A 19992-nucleotide genomic window follows, 5' to 3' on the forward strand; every position below is an offset into this window, starting at 1 on the left:
GACTAAACTCCAATTTCTAGCATCTCATGCCAGTATTTTAATCAGGAGATCATCAGGCAGAAATGCATCATTCATATGCAGCCTTAATCATCTGTTTGGCACAGCTGCTTAGTGACTACACCACATGTGAGGAATAAAATCAGAGAGGAAAGTTGTGTCCTGCTTACAGAAGTGCTCAGAAATACTGAAAAGCATGAACGCACACATGTATCGGAGTACTATACAAGGCACAACTCTGATGTATCTGTGGAGGAAAATACAGTAAGACTAAGATTCAAACCCAGACCCTGCAGAGATCAGGTGTCTCACAGGAAATAAAATCTCCAAACTGAAAGGAAATCTATGGCTACCATGATTACAGGTGAAAAAACAACCAATCCAACATCACTTTGGCAAAGCCTATGGCAAACAAAGCTACAATTTTATAAAACTTGTTTGTATCTCTATCATTCTGCAGATGAAATCCAAGTATTTATCTTGGGATGTCTTTGTTGTATCAATGCATCAAATGCAATTACATGTGAATATTAATGCAAAATAAAAACAAATAAAAACGTCAAGATAGTGTACTCAAAGTGATCCAAACTTGCAAACTGAAGTAACAAAAAAAAAAACAATTTTAAAATGTATTTTCATTGTATCTTCAAACACTAACTCAACTTGATTTTGTACAGCATTCTACATATAAACTGTACCCAAAACACTTAGCAGACTTTAATATCACAATTGCAGAGTTAAGCAGCAGAAGAGGAAAACAATTAAGTGCTGCAGGCAAGGAAGAAAATATAAGCTCTCAGATGGGATTTGAAACAAAAGGGAGAATCAAGATAACTTTGTCTCCTGTTTTAAGACTTGAAGAAATAAATGTCATAAAGCAGTATCAAAGCGATTCAGTTTACCTCAACAGCATCACCCATTTCTGTGATCTCATACAATCATTTCAGCTTGTTTCTGAATTAGGAAACTCTTTTTCTGGAGAGCTGTCATCGCTGAGGTCACTGTAACTGTCACTGTTAAAAGCAATACATAGTCACAAGGATCCAAAACAAATATTTTATTTCAAACTCTCCAACCCAGATGATGCATATGACCAACACTTTCTTCAAATGCAACCCATTTCCAGAAAACTACTTTAAGCTCATGCTCAATTTTGGTAGTTTAGAACGCCCTCCTCTACAGGAACAGGCTTAAGTTTGGAGTCTAAGACCTCATGAGAAAAAATATTCTACAGTATAAACAGCATGTTCAATTTCTTTTTGCTTGGTTCCTGTATATTCATTCTACAGTTTGCTGGTGCTGTGTGCCTGCGACCATGATTAACAACATGGAGAATAACAGGTATTCAGAGCAAGACTAAAAGGAATTTCTTCTTTATAATAAAGAAAATTATTGTTTTGACCAAAGAAAAAGTTAACACAACTTTAACTTTCTTTACTCAGAATGCTTCAATTTATACTTAAATTACAATTCTTGCTCTTCCAGTCAGAACATAAATCATTTTCATTGTACAAAGCAATATCCTGACAGTTTTTCCTGAGGTTTTATCCCCTTCTGCTGTTTCCTGAGAGAAGTAGACTGGTTTTCACAGAGCAAACTGCCATGCAAGTGATCATTTTATAAGTGGCCAGAACAAGTAAACAGCGAAGGACAGGAATCACCACAGCAACTGAGAGAAAGAAGTGCCCACAAACGATATTTTCAGTCAGCTGTGATCTCTTACCGTGTCTCCAGGTTTATCTTAACTCTAAGTGCGCAAACTGCACCTCTTCAGAAGAGCCTCCAGACTCAACCTCCCCCTATTACACTTCACTTCTACAGCCTGTTTTCCAGATACTTGAATTTCCCAAGATCAGAAGCCAGCAACGGGAGCCCAGAGAACTGACAAGTACATTTGAGCAGCAATAATTCTGGTCAGTTCTGTGATACTTCAGAGAGCAGGTTATGGTTAACACAGTACAGGTGGGGATCTCAGACCTCGTCTGTGTGGGTACACCAGTGTCAGCCTTGGGTACCAACTCTACTCCAGCCACTGCACACCAGGTGTCTTGTCACATCTTTTATCACACACACCTTCATCCTCCAACCAACAGCACCTCAGTCACGTCACGCTCCCCACCTCCGGGCATGATCTCCTACTGAGACATCAAGCACCTAACCAGCCCACGACCCACCTAGACACAGCCTCATCAGTTGATCCGCAGTGACTGCCTGCTGTGTAATGTTTCAAGGGGAACTATGTAACCCCGCAGCTGGAGATCTTTGATCTAGACTGCAACGTGGAACAGCGAACAAACTGCACTCAGCAATACTGGTGCTTGTTACTGAGCACTCCTTTGTAGCCTGAATTTCACCCTCTTTTCTTTGGGGGGGGGGGGGGGGATTAGGTAAAAACACACCCATTTTAATAGAGTGGGGCAGGAGGAGTGGCACCAACAGTCATCTCATTTAATTTCTACCTCTAACTGTTAGGAAAGCCTCCCACAGTTACAGCAAATCACTATACCAAGTTCTGCACAAGACAGCATAGATATTCCGACTGTTCTAACATCAAGGCTGCCTACAGCATTCTGCCCTTTCTTCACATGACACGCGTGTTGTTGATGCGGTTCTTATAAAGAGTGTGTCAAATCGGGCTAGTGAAAAATGCTCAATTTGATCATTTCACCAGCTGGCAAACAATTACACAGTTCAAGTGAGGAAAGTGGTGTTAACAGTATGATCAAGCATGCCAGATGCACACAGACAAACACAACGTCACCGACATTGTACTTACTTCTTTCTGAAAGTACCCACGGAAACATGGAATAAAAATTCAGTATTATTAAAACAGTTTTGCATTTTCACATCACAGCAAAATAGCAAAAATTGTCCACAGAACACAGGGTAAAACTGTGATTGTACAGAGCTGTGTAATCTTATGATAACCCTGGTTTAAGCCCAAAGTCTTCAGAGGACTTTTTTTTTTTTTTTTTAAATCAGCTCTGCTGCCCAGTGGCAGTCACAGCCCAAAAACATATGCCAGGGCTCCATATACAACACAGTATGGGAGGCAGATGCTTCAGTAAAAATGCTCAGGGACCAATGAGGTGAGTGCCCAGCTTCATCTCTTTAAGACAGTCAGGTGCTGATCCCCACCCAGCACTCTCATCATCGGTCCTCCCCCACTCAATGACATAGGTTTTAAAGGCATTCGCCCATAGAAGCAGTCACACAATGCTGGTTGCTTCCGTCATTTCATTGACTTACCACCCTAACTTCCCAGGCCTGTTTCCAGTTTGCAGAAGCTGAAGGTCACTTGGCTATCCACTAGCCCAGAGGCTAAAACACTTACTTTGCCGATGACAATTTTGTTCCTGTTCCCACACTGCCCAATTCAGTACACGGTTTGACTCCACATCCCAGAGTAGGGCTCTGGACACAGCATTCTTGACTGTTTTACAGTAACACCTCACGGTCTTCCCTACTTTAGGGCTGTCCTGCTGGGTGTAAAGTCAGTTTTGTTTCTAACAGGCAGGCCACACTGGCAAGAAAGGTAGGGGAAATGCCAAGGTAAGGGTCAGCCCTTGGGCTTCAGACTCAGGTAACTGTCAGTCTCACAGTTTCAGCTGCTTGAATGATATCTCTAAGCACCCCCAGAAGCTGTGGCATCATGTTAACAAGAACTTGGGCTCCAAGGAAACCTGAACTTCTTCAAGAGCTAAGCTGCCGGTGCGGTGGACTTTAAAGCAAACAGGGACTCATGAATCTTGGAATATCTGCGCCTGGGTGCTATAGCTTCAAACCAGTGCTGATGTCCAGTTTGTAAGATTTACTGTGATATGAACTGTGTTCAACTGATAAATAATCTGAAGAAAAACCCCAGGTGGTATTAACCACAAATGAGTCATCACCTCTTTTAGCAATAAATGCGTACTTCCTTCCAAATTACATGGAGTTGCTACCCAGATATTAAACACAAAATGGATATTTTGTGCTCACAGTTGCTAATATTATGTAATCTTACTTAAATGTGCTGGCTATGAAAGTGGTGGCGGTGGGAAATCACGTAAGCCTGGCTTTTCCTCTATGAAATTCTTCTTCACACTGAGCCCTCAACTGAAAAAATATGCTTACATTTCCTTCAGCAAGTTTCCTCTCAGTTTGTGTACAAAGTAATAAGTAACTATCTTGGGTAGGAACCTGACACCCACTTCATCTTGTTTGTAACCATTCCCACAACAGTGGACTGCAACACAAAGGAACTAGTGAGCAGATCTAAGGCCATCACAGAGGTTTTATTCCGTCTCTTTTTTTTTCACGGAATCTGGAGTATAAAGATGTGGCCAAGAGAAAAACAGAACAAAACTCAGAGTATGCAGTGTCACTGCATCTAGTCAGTCACTTCGGTCTTCAAGATGAAGAATTTTGGTCACTTTGATCCTTACACCTAATCTACCTGTAGTTAATGGAAATACATTGACTGCAAAGTAAAACTTCAACCAGTACCTAGCTGGTATTTCACTTTGCAGTGAACTGCAATATATTTCCCGACTGGAGCAAGAAAAACATCCTCTGTTGAGGAATTACATTACGGGGTTTTGTTTTGTTTTAAAGTTCACTCATCCTCAGATCCCCATCTTCTCAAGACATAAGCAATAAAAAGAGCTTCCCCCTACATGTGTTCCATTATTACCAAATTCATGCCCCTTTCAGATCTCTCTGTTCTACTGACAGGTATCATCACACCTCTGCTATGCATCAGTCTGAAGCACGGAAGGAGGCAAGATGAGAAGATTGCCTACTGGTATGGTACGGAAGGCAGACGATAGCTAGGGCCACACAGCATGAAGCTGGAATGCATCACCTCAGCAACCAATCTCAGCTGTAAAACCACTAGAATTAAGACTCAAGATCAGTTTTAAACCTATATTTCTCAAACAGCCATTCAAAAGCACCAAACTGCCTGCTTTCAATGTTTTTATTAAGAAACACAGGCATCTGTAAAATGGGTACTCCTTGAACGTACTCTTGAACTCCTTGGAAAATCCAGATCAACATTCTTTAGAAACGAAGTATTTGACGCAGTTTCAGAGGGGCTTTTTTCATCCTTTTTTAACGTATAATTGACAAAAAGTCCTTTTCCAGAAATGTAAGCAATTTAAACAATTGTTACAGTAATGCTATTCCCTGCAAAGGCAGGAGCCCAGCTAAGTGCATTTCTTCCTCAATGCAAATTAAAGATAAATGTAATTACATTTAGTACAGGCTGTGGTTGTTTAAAACAAACAATTGTCACAGCTTTCGAGAACCTAGCAAAAAGAAATCTGTCAATTACTATTACTTATTCCCCCCACAAAAAGCTGAATGATTAAAATTATTACAGTCATTAAAACATTATTTAAAATAATAATGCATATAATAACATATATGATATATATATTTTATATAGTAATATAAATGTGTATTTGTGCAATGGTTATAACTGCAGTCATGCATATTTCTCAGTGCATATTTTTATGATCGTAAAAATGATCACGTATCATTTATAATGATCACCATCATTATATGATCCTATGCTTCCATGAAACATCATTTCATTAAAGAATCCCTCAGCACATACCTAAGACTCCCCAGTTCCAACCTGCCAGACATCTGCACTCAGATAACTGGACTTAGGATAACGGTTTTATTAGGACCCAGCATTACAAAAATCACAACAAAGATGCCAGAACATATGTGGGTGTTATAAAAAAATCTCAGCTGAGTCTCATGCATGGGATTCAATTCATTCAGCTTTAGACATCTTCATCTGAGATAGTTACCACCAGCTTCTTGCAATCAATGGAGAGAAACAGGCACTTGTAGGGTATAATGCTTCTGACACACTTAACCATTATCATGAGCTATTTGGCTCCTGTAAAGTGCATATTCACTTAGCGACTACAGAAAAAGACTTGGGGTGACTAGCTCAGAAGTGTCTTCACTGTAAACATCTTACATTAAAATGACAAAGTAACTGCCACAACTAACCATTACTAAGTTCATCACTAAGTACCATTATGGTTGAGAAGGGATTTCCTTTAAAGCTTTTTCTATAGTTTTCTGTAAGAGCTCTGAGGGTACCAACAGGTCTTAGCTGCCCTGACCATCTTCACCTGAGGCCTCCACGATGGGCCCAGGAGCCTTAGGTCCCAATCCTTGCCTGAGCTATGTTGCAGGCATGCCTGTAGCCATCTCTGTAGTTCTGTAGTCACTTGTTGACTGGACTTCCTGGATTGACCTCAGACCTAATTCATCACTTTGCACTTCTGCACTGTCTGTAGGACATGGTGACTGTCACTGGAGCCAGTCCGCCTGCCTTCTTTGGCGATGGTGGTAGTGACTCCTGCTGATGAGGACACTACCCCTACCAGTACAGTTGCCACCCCTGGCTCCTGGATTGTCTTCTTTTGTGGAGCAGCCCCTCTCTTGCTGCTCTCTTGACAGTCTTCAAACCACAACATTTCCTTCACTTTCCTCTGAAATGTCTGGATTTGGCCAATGGCAGAAACACAGATGCTGTGCCAGATGTGTTCTTGGTTGGGGACAATGTACAGGGGACATCAGAGAGAGCCCTGCCCATATCTTCTTTGTCCTTCATACACCAGAACATGTCACACAGGCTGTTTCCTACTCTGTTTATAGGTGCTTGCCCAAACCTCCCTACACAGCTAATTTGGGAGATAGTTGGACCATGTTAGTTCAGTAAGCACCGTACTGGCAAGTCTTCTGAGGTTTTTTTCTTTATGCATCACTCCTGTCCTCTGGACACTTTTGTTCCTTGTCTCTGAATACAACTCGTAAATCATCTTTTATTAATAACCGGCCCAGAACTAAACAGAGTATTCTGTGACTAGATGGCACTGGATTGGTGCCTCACATTAGCATATTCACTAATGACTTGCAAAAATTTCTTTTGGTGGTAGTCCTAGTTGCCCACACTTTCTCATCTAGTAAGTTTTCTCACTTCCTACATTTCCTCCCATCTACTGGACATTTGTGTTCAAATTATTTATCTTTAGCTTGTTACCCTCTTCCTCCAAAGAAACACATGATTTCATTACTTTCAGCACAGGTTTCTAAATTCCCTACATATTTTTGTTATTTCTTTGTTCTGAATAGTGCTTTCAGCTCTTATTTAAATGACATTATTTACAAATATCATTAATGCACTGTGGCCTACTCTTGCAGGCCATTAATGAAGATGTTGGTTGAGGGGAAAGAAGAAATAAAGCCTGCTGAAGCTAAACTTGCTATGGGGAAAAAAAAACAGCAACATGGCTTTATTGTACATCAGTGGTTTTGCAATCCATATGACACTGTTCCCAAAGATAAGCCAGTTTTTATTACTTTTTCAAAATTAAACTCTGTAAGACTCAGTAAAAGCCAACAACATTACATGTGAAGTTCCCCTCTTCATCCACTAGTTTTCTATTAAAACCTTTTGGTTTCTCTTAAACAGCAGCGTATTTGTGGGTATTGTACACTTTCTGAGAGTCTCCTATGGTTCTAGTTTTCTCTGTCCTTTAAAATGAAACATCTAAACTGGCAGCCTCTCACCTTCCTCAGCTCCGTATGAAATGGTGAATTCAGTATTTCCATGGAAAGGTTTGGAAAAGGTCATGACTTAAAAGCATTCACAACGAAATGAAGTGCATGGCTTTGTCTGATGGTTAGGCACTCATGCCATAATGCACTAGAGGCTGAAACCACAAAGGCAACTTAGATGCCCAACTACCACTTCAGGTAACTAAGTAATAAGTCATCACTGAGTTATGCCGATCCTTTGCTCAGTTCTTGACTGTCTCTGTACACACCAAAGCTCCTGGGAACTAAGTTTACGCCAGAGGATGCATTCCAGTCTCAAACTAGGTATGCTCATGCCTATCTGTAAGCATTCTCAGAATGTCTATGAGAGTAGGCCTCACAAAAATTTAAGAGAAGGTTTATTCGTTTTTATTTATTTAGGGCACTCTCCTGGGAGGTGTGATGCATCTTCAAATTTACTGTTTGCTTTGATTAGAAGCTACGGCTTCTGTCCAGGTGTCAGGTGTTCTAAAATTGTATCCTAATTATGGGGCTGTTAAATGTTCTGGGGTAATGATTTGCTGTTAAGAATCTCATGCTGAAATATGTATTTCCTTTTGTCTCAGGACTTCGTCATTAACTCTCTTTTTAGTGTTTTTTATAGCCTAGTTTAGGTAATCTGCTCAAGGTGCTGGCTTCCACAAACTCTCTTTCATGTTACATCTTTGCTCCAGTCAACAGCATGACTACAATTCATGTAGGCAGTACTGGATGAGGTGTGCAGAAAATCCTCTCCTCAGATTTGTTTCAGCCTTGTTATGACATGCCTTAGCTTTACTGCTCAATGAAATCACTACCACTCTGGGTTTAAAGGTGTAAATTGGAAATCCTTTCCATTCAGCAGGTGGATATGTTAATCAGTGGGTGTGCTGTAATTAGCACTGAATTCCCTTCTGAACGTTCTTCCCTGCAAAACGCTCCTCTTTTAGCCTCAAAATGCTTTCCTATTCCAATGCTCTTTCTCAAGACAGAGGGTTTGCCTGACTGCTGTGTAACTAGGTAACTGGAAAATTTGTATTTTTATATATAAAGTTTTGGGGTATGAATTTTTGTCTTTGCTAAATGTTTAAGTGTTGGTTGGAGTTTACTGTATGAACATGAAGAAAAAAAGCTGGGTATACCGTTTTATTGATTAATTCAAAGAAGTGTAAGTGTGGCACATTCAGTAATTGCTGAAACTTAAAGCCAAGGTTAGAAAACATATTTGCTATAATGCTAAGGGATTTAAATTTAAATTAGCAAGACACTCATTAAATTAGCAAGCAGATCACTCATTCAAAAAAAGTATTTTTTCTTTATCCTGGAGAGACGAATATGTATACTTATGGGAGGAAGCAGTAAAAGAAAGGATATTGGGACCTGGGAAACAAGATGAACTGTGAGGCAGAGAGTGCCCACAAGAGGAAAAGGCTGAAGATCACTGTGTTTGAAGACTCCCTCCTGCCAAGCACCACAAAAACTTGACCTGTGTAATGCACTGGCACAAATTTTAAGAGGTAGATAATGTTATGACCGCTAATAACAACGACAGACTAAGGTAACAGGAGTATTTCAATCAAGCTGTAGTTTGCAGATCAGAAAGAAATTCTCTCTGTATGTACATCATTGCACAATTGGCCAGGGTGAGCAAAGATGAAGTGCATTTATGAAAGACAACTGATACCCATAAGGAGCAAGGTATCAAAATAGATTGAGCTGGTCTGGCTTGGCTATTTTCCATTACTACTGCAACCTAAATAAAATTTCTATTTCTCGCTTAAGAAAAGGACTTCATTTTAATAGAAAGCAATGCTAAAAAAAAAGAACCACCCACAAAACTAGTAACTTTGGTGGCTTGTTTAGAGGAAAAGCCAGTAAGCCAGAGCTGGATCTGTTCTGTGTTATTATTCAGTCATTCTGTGATTTCTTTTTTTTTTTTTATTTTTATTTTTGTTATCGTACCCTAGGCTTCCCTCTGACTTCCTTATTATTATTATTGTAATGAAATTGTAACTGTTATTAATATCATTGAAATAAACAAGAATGAGTTAACACTGGCTAGAAACTATTGCTACATTCAATAAACCAAAAACTCTGTGTCCAAGGGAACTGGGACAAAGGATTTTAGTTTGGCTGAGCCATCCAGTTTTGATCTAGATCCAAACCCTTCCATAAGTCTAAAGATATCCCAACTGTTTTGTTTCAGACTTGTCTCTGCTAGATGGTATTAATTATTTAGCTACTGCAAAATAAAATCAGTGTTTTCTTTTTTGTTACTATCATCATTCAAATACAACTAGGTAAGAATTTCACTTCATTGCTTGATCCTCTAGCAAATCAAAAACTACTGTTAATGGAAGTTAACACAGGAGGCCACTAACTTCACATGAATTTACTAAAGGTTTTTTACTTCTTTCTGGTTATAATGTATGGATCTGGCTTTAGCCCTAATAGCCTCTGAAAATGAGGAAGTCAGGAACTGTGCTTACTACTTACAGATACTTTTACACTGGGGTTTATGTCAGGCATGAACAGGTACAAGTAAATCAATACATGAAGAACTCCTTTTCCTCTTCTGGATTTCTGAACTGAAGGACGGGATAGTCCCGCCAAAAATGTGACTGTCAAACTGCAGGCAAGTAAGTAAGAAAGATTACCTTGGAGACAATTTACATCCACGTTGCAGGTATGCATTGAGTGTCCCAGTTGCTGCTAGCAACAGTCCAAGGTATGGAGGTGAAGGTTTCATAGGTCTTGAGGAAAACTCTGGGTGGAACTGAACTCCCACAAAATATGGGTGATCTACAAGATAGATGTCAAAGAAAATTATAAGATGTAAGAAGAAGACAGTAGAACAACTGTTAGGAAAAAAGTTTGTTGAAGATTTCACACAGGAGTCCAGAAGCCAATCAGCATGGGTGAATTTAAGGGTGAGGCAGCAGGAACCTTAACTTTTTCCATGAAAAGCAACTAACAGAGCCAGAAGGTTAGTAAGGCAAATTAAGTAAAAACCATCCTGTGATTCAACCTTAACATGCACAATGATGTAATTAAAAGCTGAATAATAAACCTGTACCAACATGTAAGGGGGGGGAGGGGGAACAACCACAAAGTCTACATTTATCATGTTATTGTCATAGTATTTTGGTTTCCAATATACATTTACGCATGTATATTCAGAACATGCACCCATACATATCTGAGGGAAAAATAAAACAGTTCCTAAAAGACCAAGCAGCAACTATTCACACCCTAAGAGATGGATATGAAAGCAACATACAGAGAAAACTGGGGAACACAAGCTTCAAATAATTAGGCTTGGAAGGGATCTCCTGGGAAATTAAGTCCAGTCTCCTGTTACTGAATGCAGCTACGTTGTGTAGTCTCACGCACAAAGGGTCAAGGCTCTGCCCTAGGTTTTTTTGCTCCCACCAGAAAGCTCTTCTAATAGCCTCTCCTTTTGCTTAGAAACCTTTTCCTAATTCACAGGCCATCTTTGTTACAGCCAACTTATATGCATTTCTTATGGTGCTCTTCTTTCCTGCTGTTTGGCCTGTGTGATTAAGGATGACAATATCACCATCATTCAACTCTGCCTGCTAAGCTAAACAAGCCATGCTGCTTCATCTTCTCTTAAATCTTCAGCTCTCTGTTTCCCAGTCAAAGCACCTCTCTACTACTGCTTCTGCTTCCCTTCTGTCTTTTTTGAAAGGATAAGGAAGGAAAAATGTTTTCATACTCTTCCACGCTGTGCACCTGTTCTTTCTTTGAATATTGTTTTAAAGGAGCTAACATTAACCACTTCTAGTGCCAGGACACTGGATGAAATTGACAACAGATCTCTTCTGGTTTGACAATTTCCAAAATAATCCCAAACATTCAAGGAATTTCTCTGCAGTACAGAACAAGTGATAACAAGAGAGCTGGGTTTTTCTCCTATGAGGATAAACTATATGATCTAGTATACTGCCCTTCTCTCTGCTGCTATGTCTTACAGAGAACCTGGATCCTAAATTTATTCCATAACTTCTTTCTCTACCATGCAATTTAGTTCTTTAAAGCTGTAACACAAGACAATGACAAAGCATCAAATGTTTCCTGTTGGGATATTTTGCTTAAAAGCTTTGCCTAAGCTATCTGGTGTACTGTTATTTCTGTGCTTCCGCTCCAACCCACCCTCCTCCCTATTATGATTGTTTTTCTTTAGTAATCAGAGTCTCCTTGCGGCCCATTGTGAAATTATTCCAGGTTTTACTGCTGCTTTTATTCTTTTCACAGTAACATGCAATTTAAAAATTCTGCCTGATTTATTTCACGATGCTCTCTATAGGTGTTGTTTCATGCAGAGCAGACAAAATAGCCTCCCAACACCAGCACGCATAACAGAGGTCATCTATCAGGAATAAACTAAGCAAAGAACACCATGACAATTAGTAGTTTATGAATTCACATGTATCCTTTGCTCTCAAATTATTCTCTATGGCACAGTTGCTTGACATTGTAAGTTGGCGTCTATATTCAAACCCTGGTTCAAAATTACAGCACTGTTCTTCAACGTACCATGGAGTATACAACATGAATTCTCAGGAGCATCATGTCACAAATAGGACTCCACAGGATGATAATGTATTCTTATGACAAATTTATGTTTCTGTGCATGGAGTTTGTCCTAACCAATGGCAATTAGGGGCCACATAGGAAAAGGAAAAAAAAAAAAAAAAAAAAATCTTCTAAGGAAGCCTGCATCTTCAGGTGCCTGATACTCACCTAGCCAACAGTGACTTAACAGCAAGGAGTTAATCAAAGAATCAAACAAAATCAAAGGAATTGTTTCTAAGAGATACTCTGTGTAGCATTCAACAAACATATGCAGAGTAACTCCTTTTTATTTCAGAATAAGACATCAAGACATCTTTTAGAAAAGACATCAAGTCTTACTTGGTAAAGTAGTCCAAATCTACCAGATTTCTACGGTATCAAACCCTCATCTATCTGAATCACACCTGTGAAGGAAAGGAGCTTGCTTTCTATTTGATTTTCATACTTTTTTCTATTATTTTAAACAGAGGGTAACTGAAGGAGACACAAACTGATTGGAAGGCACCTTGGGAGGTCTCTAGTCCCACCTCCTGCTCAAAGCAGGGTCAAGTTCAAAGCTAAATCAGGTTGTTGACAGCTTTGTCTAGTCAAGTTTTGAAGGTCTCTATCTGCAAGGATGGAGATTTCACAGCCTCTCTAGGTAATATATTCCAGTGATGTTTTATACTTTGGCTATATTGCATGTATACATATTTCATATACTCAAGCAAACTGAACATACATTAGTTATTGGGACCTGGCTAAGAATATTTGAGGGTGCTTAGGGAGCAGGACAATGTCATCGTGAAGCTGGTTTTTATCTTTAAAAGGCCAAAGCGATCATGAGAGGTCCCTGATGACTCGAAAAAGGCAGTACCACGCCCTTCTTCAAGAAAGACAAAAAGAAGGATCCAAGGAACTACAGAACACTCAGCCTAACCTCAGTTTATGGCAAGATTATGAAACAAATCCTCCTCCAAGGCATTTCCAGATACATGAAGGACAGGAAGACAATTGGGCACAACAAGCTTGGGAACAATCAGTCTTTGGATGCAGGGAGAGCAGTAGCCTTCCTTTATCCTGACTTTAGCAAGGCTTTTCATACGGTTTCCTAGCATCCAAGTTGGGAGCTATGGACTATGGGTAGACTACAAAGTGTGTTAAAAAATGGCTGGACTGTTGGGTTCAAAAAGTAGCCGTGAGTGGTTTGAAGTCCAACCAATAGCATACTTGGAGATACTCAAAACTTGACTGATACGGCTTTCAACAACCTGATCTATATTTGAAGGTAGCCCTGTGTTGAAGCAGAGGGTTGGACTAGATGACCTCCTAAATCACTCTATGATTCTACATAGCCAAATCCCACTGAGCTAGAATTATGACGTTTTGGAAAAGGAGCATGTCTTTCCCTGTAATCAAATATACGTACAATCCTTGAGAAGTTTAAGACTTCTCCTAACATCCTCTGAATCTTCACTAATTGTAATACATAGGTGGAGTCAGCAGTATTCTCCAACATGATCTTGGTTGTTATGACAGCTGAATATTGTGCATACATGCCATTTAACAACCTATAGTTTACATGGTTTTAATAGATGCAGAAAGTACTACAGACAAGTAAGACACTCACTCTCCAGTTCAATAATTTCCATTCTGTTCCCCTCCGTATCATGGCCAACAAATTTCAAACCTTTCTCTTCAAAGCAGTGAGTCAATTCTGGGTTCACCTGAAATATTGAAAGTAGTAATAATTGTAGTTCTATTTATTTTTTGATTTAACAAACAGTAATAGTTAATTCTAACGTTTTTAGTATGCATACAAGAATGAAAAGAATTGAGAAAAGGGTTGGGAACTTCTGCTTTCTTGTTTTAACAACTTTCTGGCATAAATTTGTAAAAGTGGGCATGCTTATTTAATGAGATGAATCAGTAATTTTAAAACTTACTACATAACACTCAAAACATTAAAGCCAGGGTCCCTTCTGCTTGCTGTCCTCCTGATTCTGAGCAGCTTGCATTCCTCGTTTTTTAAACAGCCCACTACAGTAGGCATAAAGACTGACCTCCTCTTTGAAAGCTGCATTTTAGTGGTTATGACACAAGCTGTGGTTCAGCTCCTCCTTCAAACTGAGGAGCTCTGCAGTGAGCTGTTTCATTTCCTTGGTGATGTTCTAACCACTCAGTTAATATTCAAACTCTAAGTACCTTTACTACCATCACATTCTCCTCCCAGCTTTTTAAGGAGACTTAACATTGTCTGAATCAGTTTGTAGCACGCTCACATCTCACAGCTCAGGCCCCTCTGGAGATACTGCTGGAAGCCAGTCCCTTCTGAACTATCTCAGAGATAACTCTAGGAGTCCAGCTCTTGCCTGTCTCCTTGAATGACAGTATTTTGAATGTACACAGACACCTTTGCTCAGATGTTCTCAAACAGAAGAGTGGACCTAAACAAAGTGCCTACAAAGTTGGATGATAGGAAGCAAGTGATTTGAATTAGCCTCCGAGTTCTAGATGCCTGAAGTCTGCCTACATTTAGACTATGAAAGAATGTGCACTACCTGAACATAATCTAAGCCTTTAAATAAGCCAAATCAGCCAAGGAGCAATGCATTTAAGGATTATAAGCCTTTACCTTTCAAATACTTCACAGGAAGTCAAGTCAGGTAATCTCTGACATCACTTTCCAAGACCATTTTGCTAAGACACTACACCTTCTCTACCACAGAGACAGTACTCTACATTATTCCCCTCTATTGAACACTTGCAAGGACACCTCTGTGATACCATGTCTAGTTTCAGGCCCCTCAGTACAAGAAAGAGATTGACAAAATGTTGCAAGTCCATAGGAGGTCCAACCAGGATGGTTAAGGGGGCTGGACCACATGCAACATAGGAGGAGAGACTGGATGAGCTGGATTTGTTCGGCCTGGAGAAGTGAAGGCAAGGAGTGGATCTCGTTGCTGACTTCAACTAATGGGACAATATAAAGAACACTTAGCCAGACTCTGCTCAGAGATGCACAGCACAAGACAGAGATAAAAGACAAACTGCCCAAGGAACTCTCCTATTAGATATACGAGAAAAAAGGGTTCATAAAGAAGTGGTTAAGCATTGGAAGAGATTGTCAAAAGATGTTGTAGAATCTCTCTCTTCAGAGAGATTCAAAACAAGATGGGACAAAATCCTGAGCAGCCTGATCTAATTTTGAAGTTGGCTCAGCTCCAAACAGGGAGTTGGACCAGAAGACTTACAGAGGTTTCTTTCAATCTAAATTATACTAACCATTACGAAATTTGGGGTTATGTTTATGTAAGAAATCTCCCGTTGGCTTTAAGGAGAATTATGCCTACCAAGAGAAACACAATTTGCTTAAGCTTTAACTTTTGAGCACAAAGTACGTTAGCAGTGCTTACCTCATATCGATGCCTGTGTCGCTCCTCTACAAACATTTCATCACCATAAAGTTTCCCTGAATATACAACAAAAAAGAAATTAATGCTAATGTGTTGCTTTAATAGTTGTTACAACTATTTCTTGTAATTTAAACCTGAAAAAAATTTCACATGTAAAACATAACAGGACACTATTCATCTCACTCCAGCTTTCTGTTTTTCTGAGTGATGACTAGTTTCTTTTAATTTACTGTTACCCGAGTTTATTCAGGATTCATATTCAACATTCCTTGACCAGAATAGCTTAGGTAGACTAGAGTCTGAAGGCCATGCTTAAACTAATTTAAATTGTAAAGCCCAAAATAAAATAAAAAAAGTTTGAGTGAACAAGCAACATAAAATCCCTTCAAGGCTTTTTAACAGTTGTACGCAAAAGGTGCAGTGAAGGAAGCCTTTTAATAGCATCTGCTCCATTTTAACAGATTATGCATGGCAGCTGGCATAATACCTCCAATGACAAACAGAAAATACTGGTTTTCTCTGTTTTCCTGATCTCGTTACCCAAATGACTCTTGCAGTCCTCTGAGCCTAATCTGGAACACACTACATTCCAGAGCAACAAGGAGTAAGTTAGAGGTATGCAGTAAACCAGAATTTAATCATATCTCTTTCTTACAGTCACAGCTTAAACTTTGCTCTCAATTTATCCCAATGTCATTAGGATTACTATCTCGCTTAGGGGTTGGTACAAGAACTAGACTGCCAAGAAGATCTCCAAAAGTTGCAGTGTGATAGTACTGCAATTTTACAAAAAGTGGTATATGTGTTAATTTTAAGGAACCACCTTTTCAAAACCATTATTTCCATTCAAGTTGTAAAGCATTAGAAACAGGAATCAGATTTCCTGAGTAAACTACCATAGCTTTCTATGAGTCTTTGATAAATATGGTCATCTAAACAACTCATAATACTGGTCAAGAGTTACAACACATGTTAATTTTATTAACTTTTCCAAGAAGTGTTTAGGCCACAGAACAACTTGTACATTGTGATATGCATATCTATATCACACCTACGCAAAGTATCACCCAAGTCAGTCAGATCACTAGCATGGGCATTCTCTAGAAAGGCAGATTTTTGATTAAATGTGCATATGTATTACACTTTGGTCTCCTGATAAAAGCTCAGAACGATACATTCCGTAAGTTCAACATAGCTGAATATAGTAATAGCTCAGATCAATATCAGGAGCAGGGCAATATAAGAAATATGCCCATATTTATCGATGGACAAGAAACCACTCTTTACACATTTTCAGCATTACTCATATTACTACTGTATAATAGGCTGATTAATAGGAGACAAGCGTTACTTCATTTTAAAAATATATATAGATCAAATTGAATCATTTGTTCTATATTCTGGTTGCTTTTATTTTACCTTTTGAAGCATCCTGTTACAGCAAATAATTTTCCTTTCCTATAACAAATAGTTTGCTTTCCCAAAACAAGACTGTTTCCAGGGCTGGGCTAGGCGTAGGGCAGTGCTGGATCAGAGACTGGAGTTAAGCAGGGCCTGGCTATAATTAAGATACAAACTAGCAAACATTGTCAAGACAAGTTGAGGACTAAGGCAGCGAGGCCAGATGACGTTTAAGGCTGAGGTGTACTGGCAACTCTAGGAAATGACAAGCAATGTTTAGGTCTGGCAAGAGCATAACAGGTAGGAGTTTGGGTTAGTTCTACCAAAAAGCTTCAGGGGTAGAACAAGAAGCTCTGGTTCACACATCCTATCAACTCATAAAGAAAATAGGAAGAAAATGCTCTGGTCTTCCCAAGAAAATAATGAATTAAACTACCAAAAAATGCATTTCAGTTATCTCAACAGTCTCCTCATTGTTTATTTAAAGCTTGGACCCTAACTGACCTTTTCACTGGGACTTCCAGATGCCTCTCATTTCTTTCTTTACATTCTGATCCTGGGTAAATGTACATGGGAACAAGATCAGGGTGAATTAGCTCGGGGAAGCTGTCATCCAGCTGCTTGCCTGAGGTTGTAGTCCTTTAACAAAATGCGCTTTGGCGTTTTTGCTTTGCCATATTACAGGGTTCCTATCCAAAAGACAAGTCATAAGAGCAGAAGTCTAACTTACTTAAAACAGAATTTTGTGTTTTGAAAACAGTCCTCCTCTTCCCCAGTCTCATTGTTCCACCCATATCTCCAGGATTGTGTTCTGGCATGTCAATAACCTGTAGAGAAAAATTGTTTAAACACTGTTTCATCCAACCAAAAAAAAAAAAAAAAAAGAAAAAAGAAAAGCCACAATTGCGTAACAGGCTGTATAGATTTATAAATGGTAACATGGTTTATTTTTCCTCCAAGCATTCCCAATTATGACTTCTCTTTGGTTTTCCTAATGCTTTGTTCTCAGTATTGGAACTGTAATAGACTGAGGATATTAACTAACTGGTGTGAAATTTTTTCATTTAATGTTAAGATCAACAAAAGCTTACTAATTCCTTAATTTAATTTTGGGGGTGGAAAAAAACCTTTCTTTTAAAAAAAGGTACCAAAATGTTAGCAATAGGATAATCCTGCCAAAAGCTGTTCTTGGTGCTGTAAGAGTACTTAAATTTTTAAAAACTGATAAATTCATAGACAAAAAAACCCCACCAAGTGATAATGACACCATCTCTGAAAAAGCGAGCCCCCGAACCACACAGTGATAGAGGGTGAAAGATTATCCTGGGTAAATACTACTGTACAGTACACCCTTTCTTATACTGTTCTTTACACACAATGTTCTTTCTTACGCTAAAAGGCAGAAACAGGTGTCTTATCAAGACAGTGGAAGTCCTCTTTTTTGGGAAGTGGGGAGAAAAAGAGGGCATGGAGCAGCAGAGTGAAGAGAAAAGAAGAGGGCACTTGGAACAAGACTATAATCTAATGTTGTAAAAGTGAAGTACTAAAAGAGGTGACTCTAACACGTGTGCTATTTCAGATTATATGTGTAACTAAGTTATCACAGGGAGAAAACGGAAATACCTTCCCCCCTAATTCACCTTTACTAAAGGGTTTCTCAGATTGCCTAAGAATTCACAAAATACTGGGTTGCTTTGTATGAAGAATATGCTATTTAACATAACATTTAAAAAAGAGGACATACAAATACTGGTTTTGAGGACTGAAGCGGATGGGTCAAATGACTGCTATGTGGGTCAAGTGGAATTCAGGATGGTGGGACTCAGGGGATATGAGAAACAACGGCTTAGTGGAAGGAGTGCTTTTAGTTTTGCTCAGTTTGAAAAATCCTGCTGGGTCTCACAATCATGTTTAGAGGAAGTCTGTCTCAAAGAGGTAAACCAGTTCAAAATTGTAGAAACACATGAGCTGAAACTATGACCTACGTGCTTGTATTCACATATACACAGTCTTAGAACAAAGAAAGGTTCTAAAAATACAAAGATTCACACATACAGATAATCTGGAATTGGATTTTTATTAACCTTAATTTGCCCTCTGGGAGTAATGAAAACAATTTCTGATGACACACTTCATAAAGTGAAGTTATTCAATTTAGAAGGGATGGTGGAAAGTGCTTAGCCTTTGGCCTTGTGCCAATGCATTTCAGCTGTGCAATTATCTCTGCATAACCTTATACCTTCAAAATGTTATTTATAAGCTATACACTCATTATAAAATGTCACGAGCAGAAGTTGTGATCAAACCAGTGGGATATTACAAATCCTCTAATTACCTCCCAAATCATGAAGGTGAGGACTATGCAGCACATTCAGCTAACAAAACCCCACAAACTCAAAAAAAAAAATTATTCACTGAATCCTTATTACTTCAAAAAAGATGATTGTCTGCCTTTACTTTATTTCATTCCATTTACTTTCACTTTTTTTCTGAAGTAGGGGCCACAAAAAAATCCACAGGACACCAGAAGCAGTTACAATGTATACAGCAGACAGTGTTTTTGTCAAACACTGTGACCCTCTGAAATCAAACACAAATTTTCTATGAGGTGTTATTTACTTGCCTACACCCATACTACAGATAACTCTAAAGTTGTGCTCCTGACTCTTGTCAAATGGAGATGAAGTGGTAACAAGCAGCTATCAAGTACTTCAAGTACATGCTTCTCTTCCAATTACAAAAATTTCACTTTAATGTCTGTTTAATGACTATTTGCAATTGACAAGAAAAAAAATGAGGGGTTTTTTTTGGTTGGTTGGGTTTTTTCAAGTTTGGAGGCTAAAGTCAAGATCAGACATTCCTTCATTCTCAAAAGTTTATCAAGCACCTAAATGCCGTGTCTTAACCTCAGCTTTAGATTTTTCTTCCTAAAAATTTCGGGCAGGTTGGTCTAACTCTGCTAATTGAATCATGGTAATAGCCAAGTGTTTGTTCCTCCCCTCCCCACCCCCCC

At 39.0% G+C, this 19992-nt stretch overlaps 1 protein-coding gene across 1 annotated transcript; it reads right to left on the minus strand.

Annotated features, from left to right (window-relative positions):
* Positions 1-899: 899 nt before the first annotated feature.
* LOC104073955 (CTP synthase 2-like) lies at positions 900-17800 on the minus strand. Its single transcript, XM_009573901.1, has 5 exons — positions 17710-17800; positions 15579-15634; positions 13793-13889; positions 10242-10386; positions 900-1010 (listed from the first exon to the last, which is right to left on the minus strand). The coding sequence occupies exons 1-5, from the start codon at positions 17795-17797 to the stop codon at positions 941-943; spliced, it is 456 nt and encodes a 151-aa protein (XP_009572196.1). The 5' UTR covers positions 17798-17800; the 3' UTR covers positions 900-940.
* Between the last annotated feature and the right edge of the window lie 2192 nt (positions 17801-19992).

Source organism: Fulmarus glacialis, unplaced genomic scaffold, assembly GCF_000690835.1.
Source record: "Fulmarus glacialis isolate BGI_N327 unplaced genomic scaffold, ASM69083v1 scaffold20943, whole genome shotgun sequence".
Classification (NCBI taxonomy): Eukaryota; Metazoa; Chordata; class Aves; order Procellariiformes; family Procellariidae; genus Fulmarus; species Fulmarus glacialis.

Coding starts and splice junctions, on each gene's coding strand:
- LOC104073955 (XM_009573901.1), bottom strand. CDS start 17,797: ATGCCAGAACACAATCCTGGAGATATGGGTGGAACAATGAGACTGGGG. Junction 13,890..15,578: donor GACACAGGCATCGATATGAG/GTAAGCACTGCT, acceptor TCAATATTTCAG/GTGAACCCAGAATTGACTCA. Junction 10,387..13,792: donor GGAAATTATTGAACTGGAGA/GTGAGTGTCTTA, acceptor TCTATCTTGTAG/ATCACCCATATTTTGTGGGA.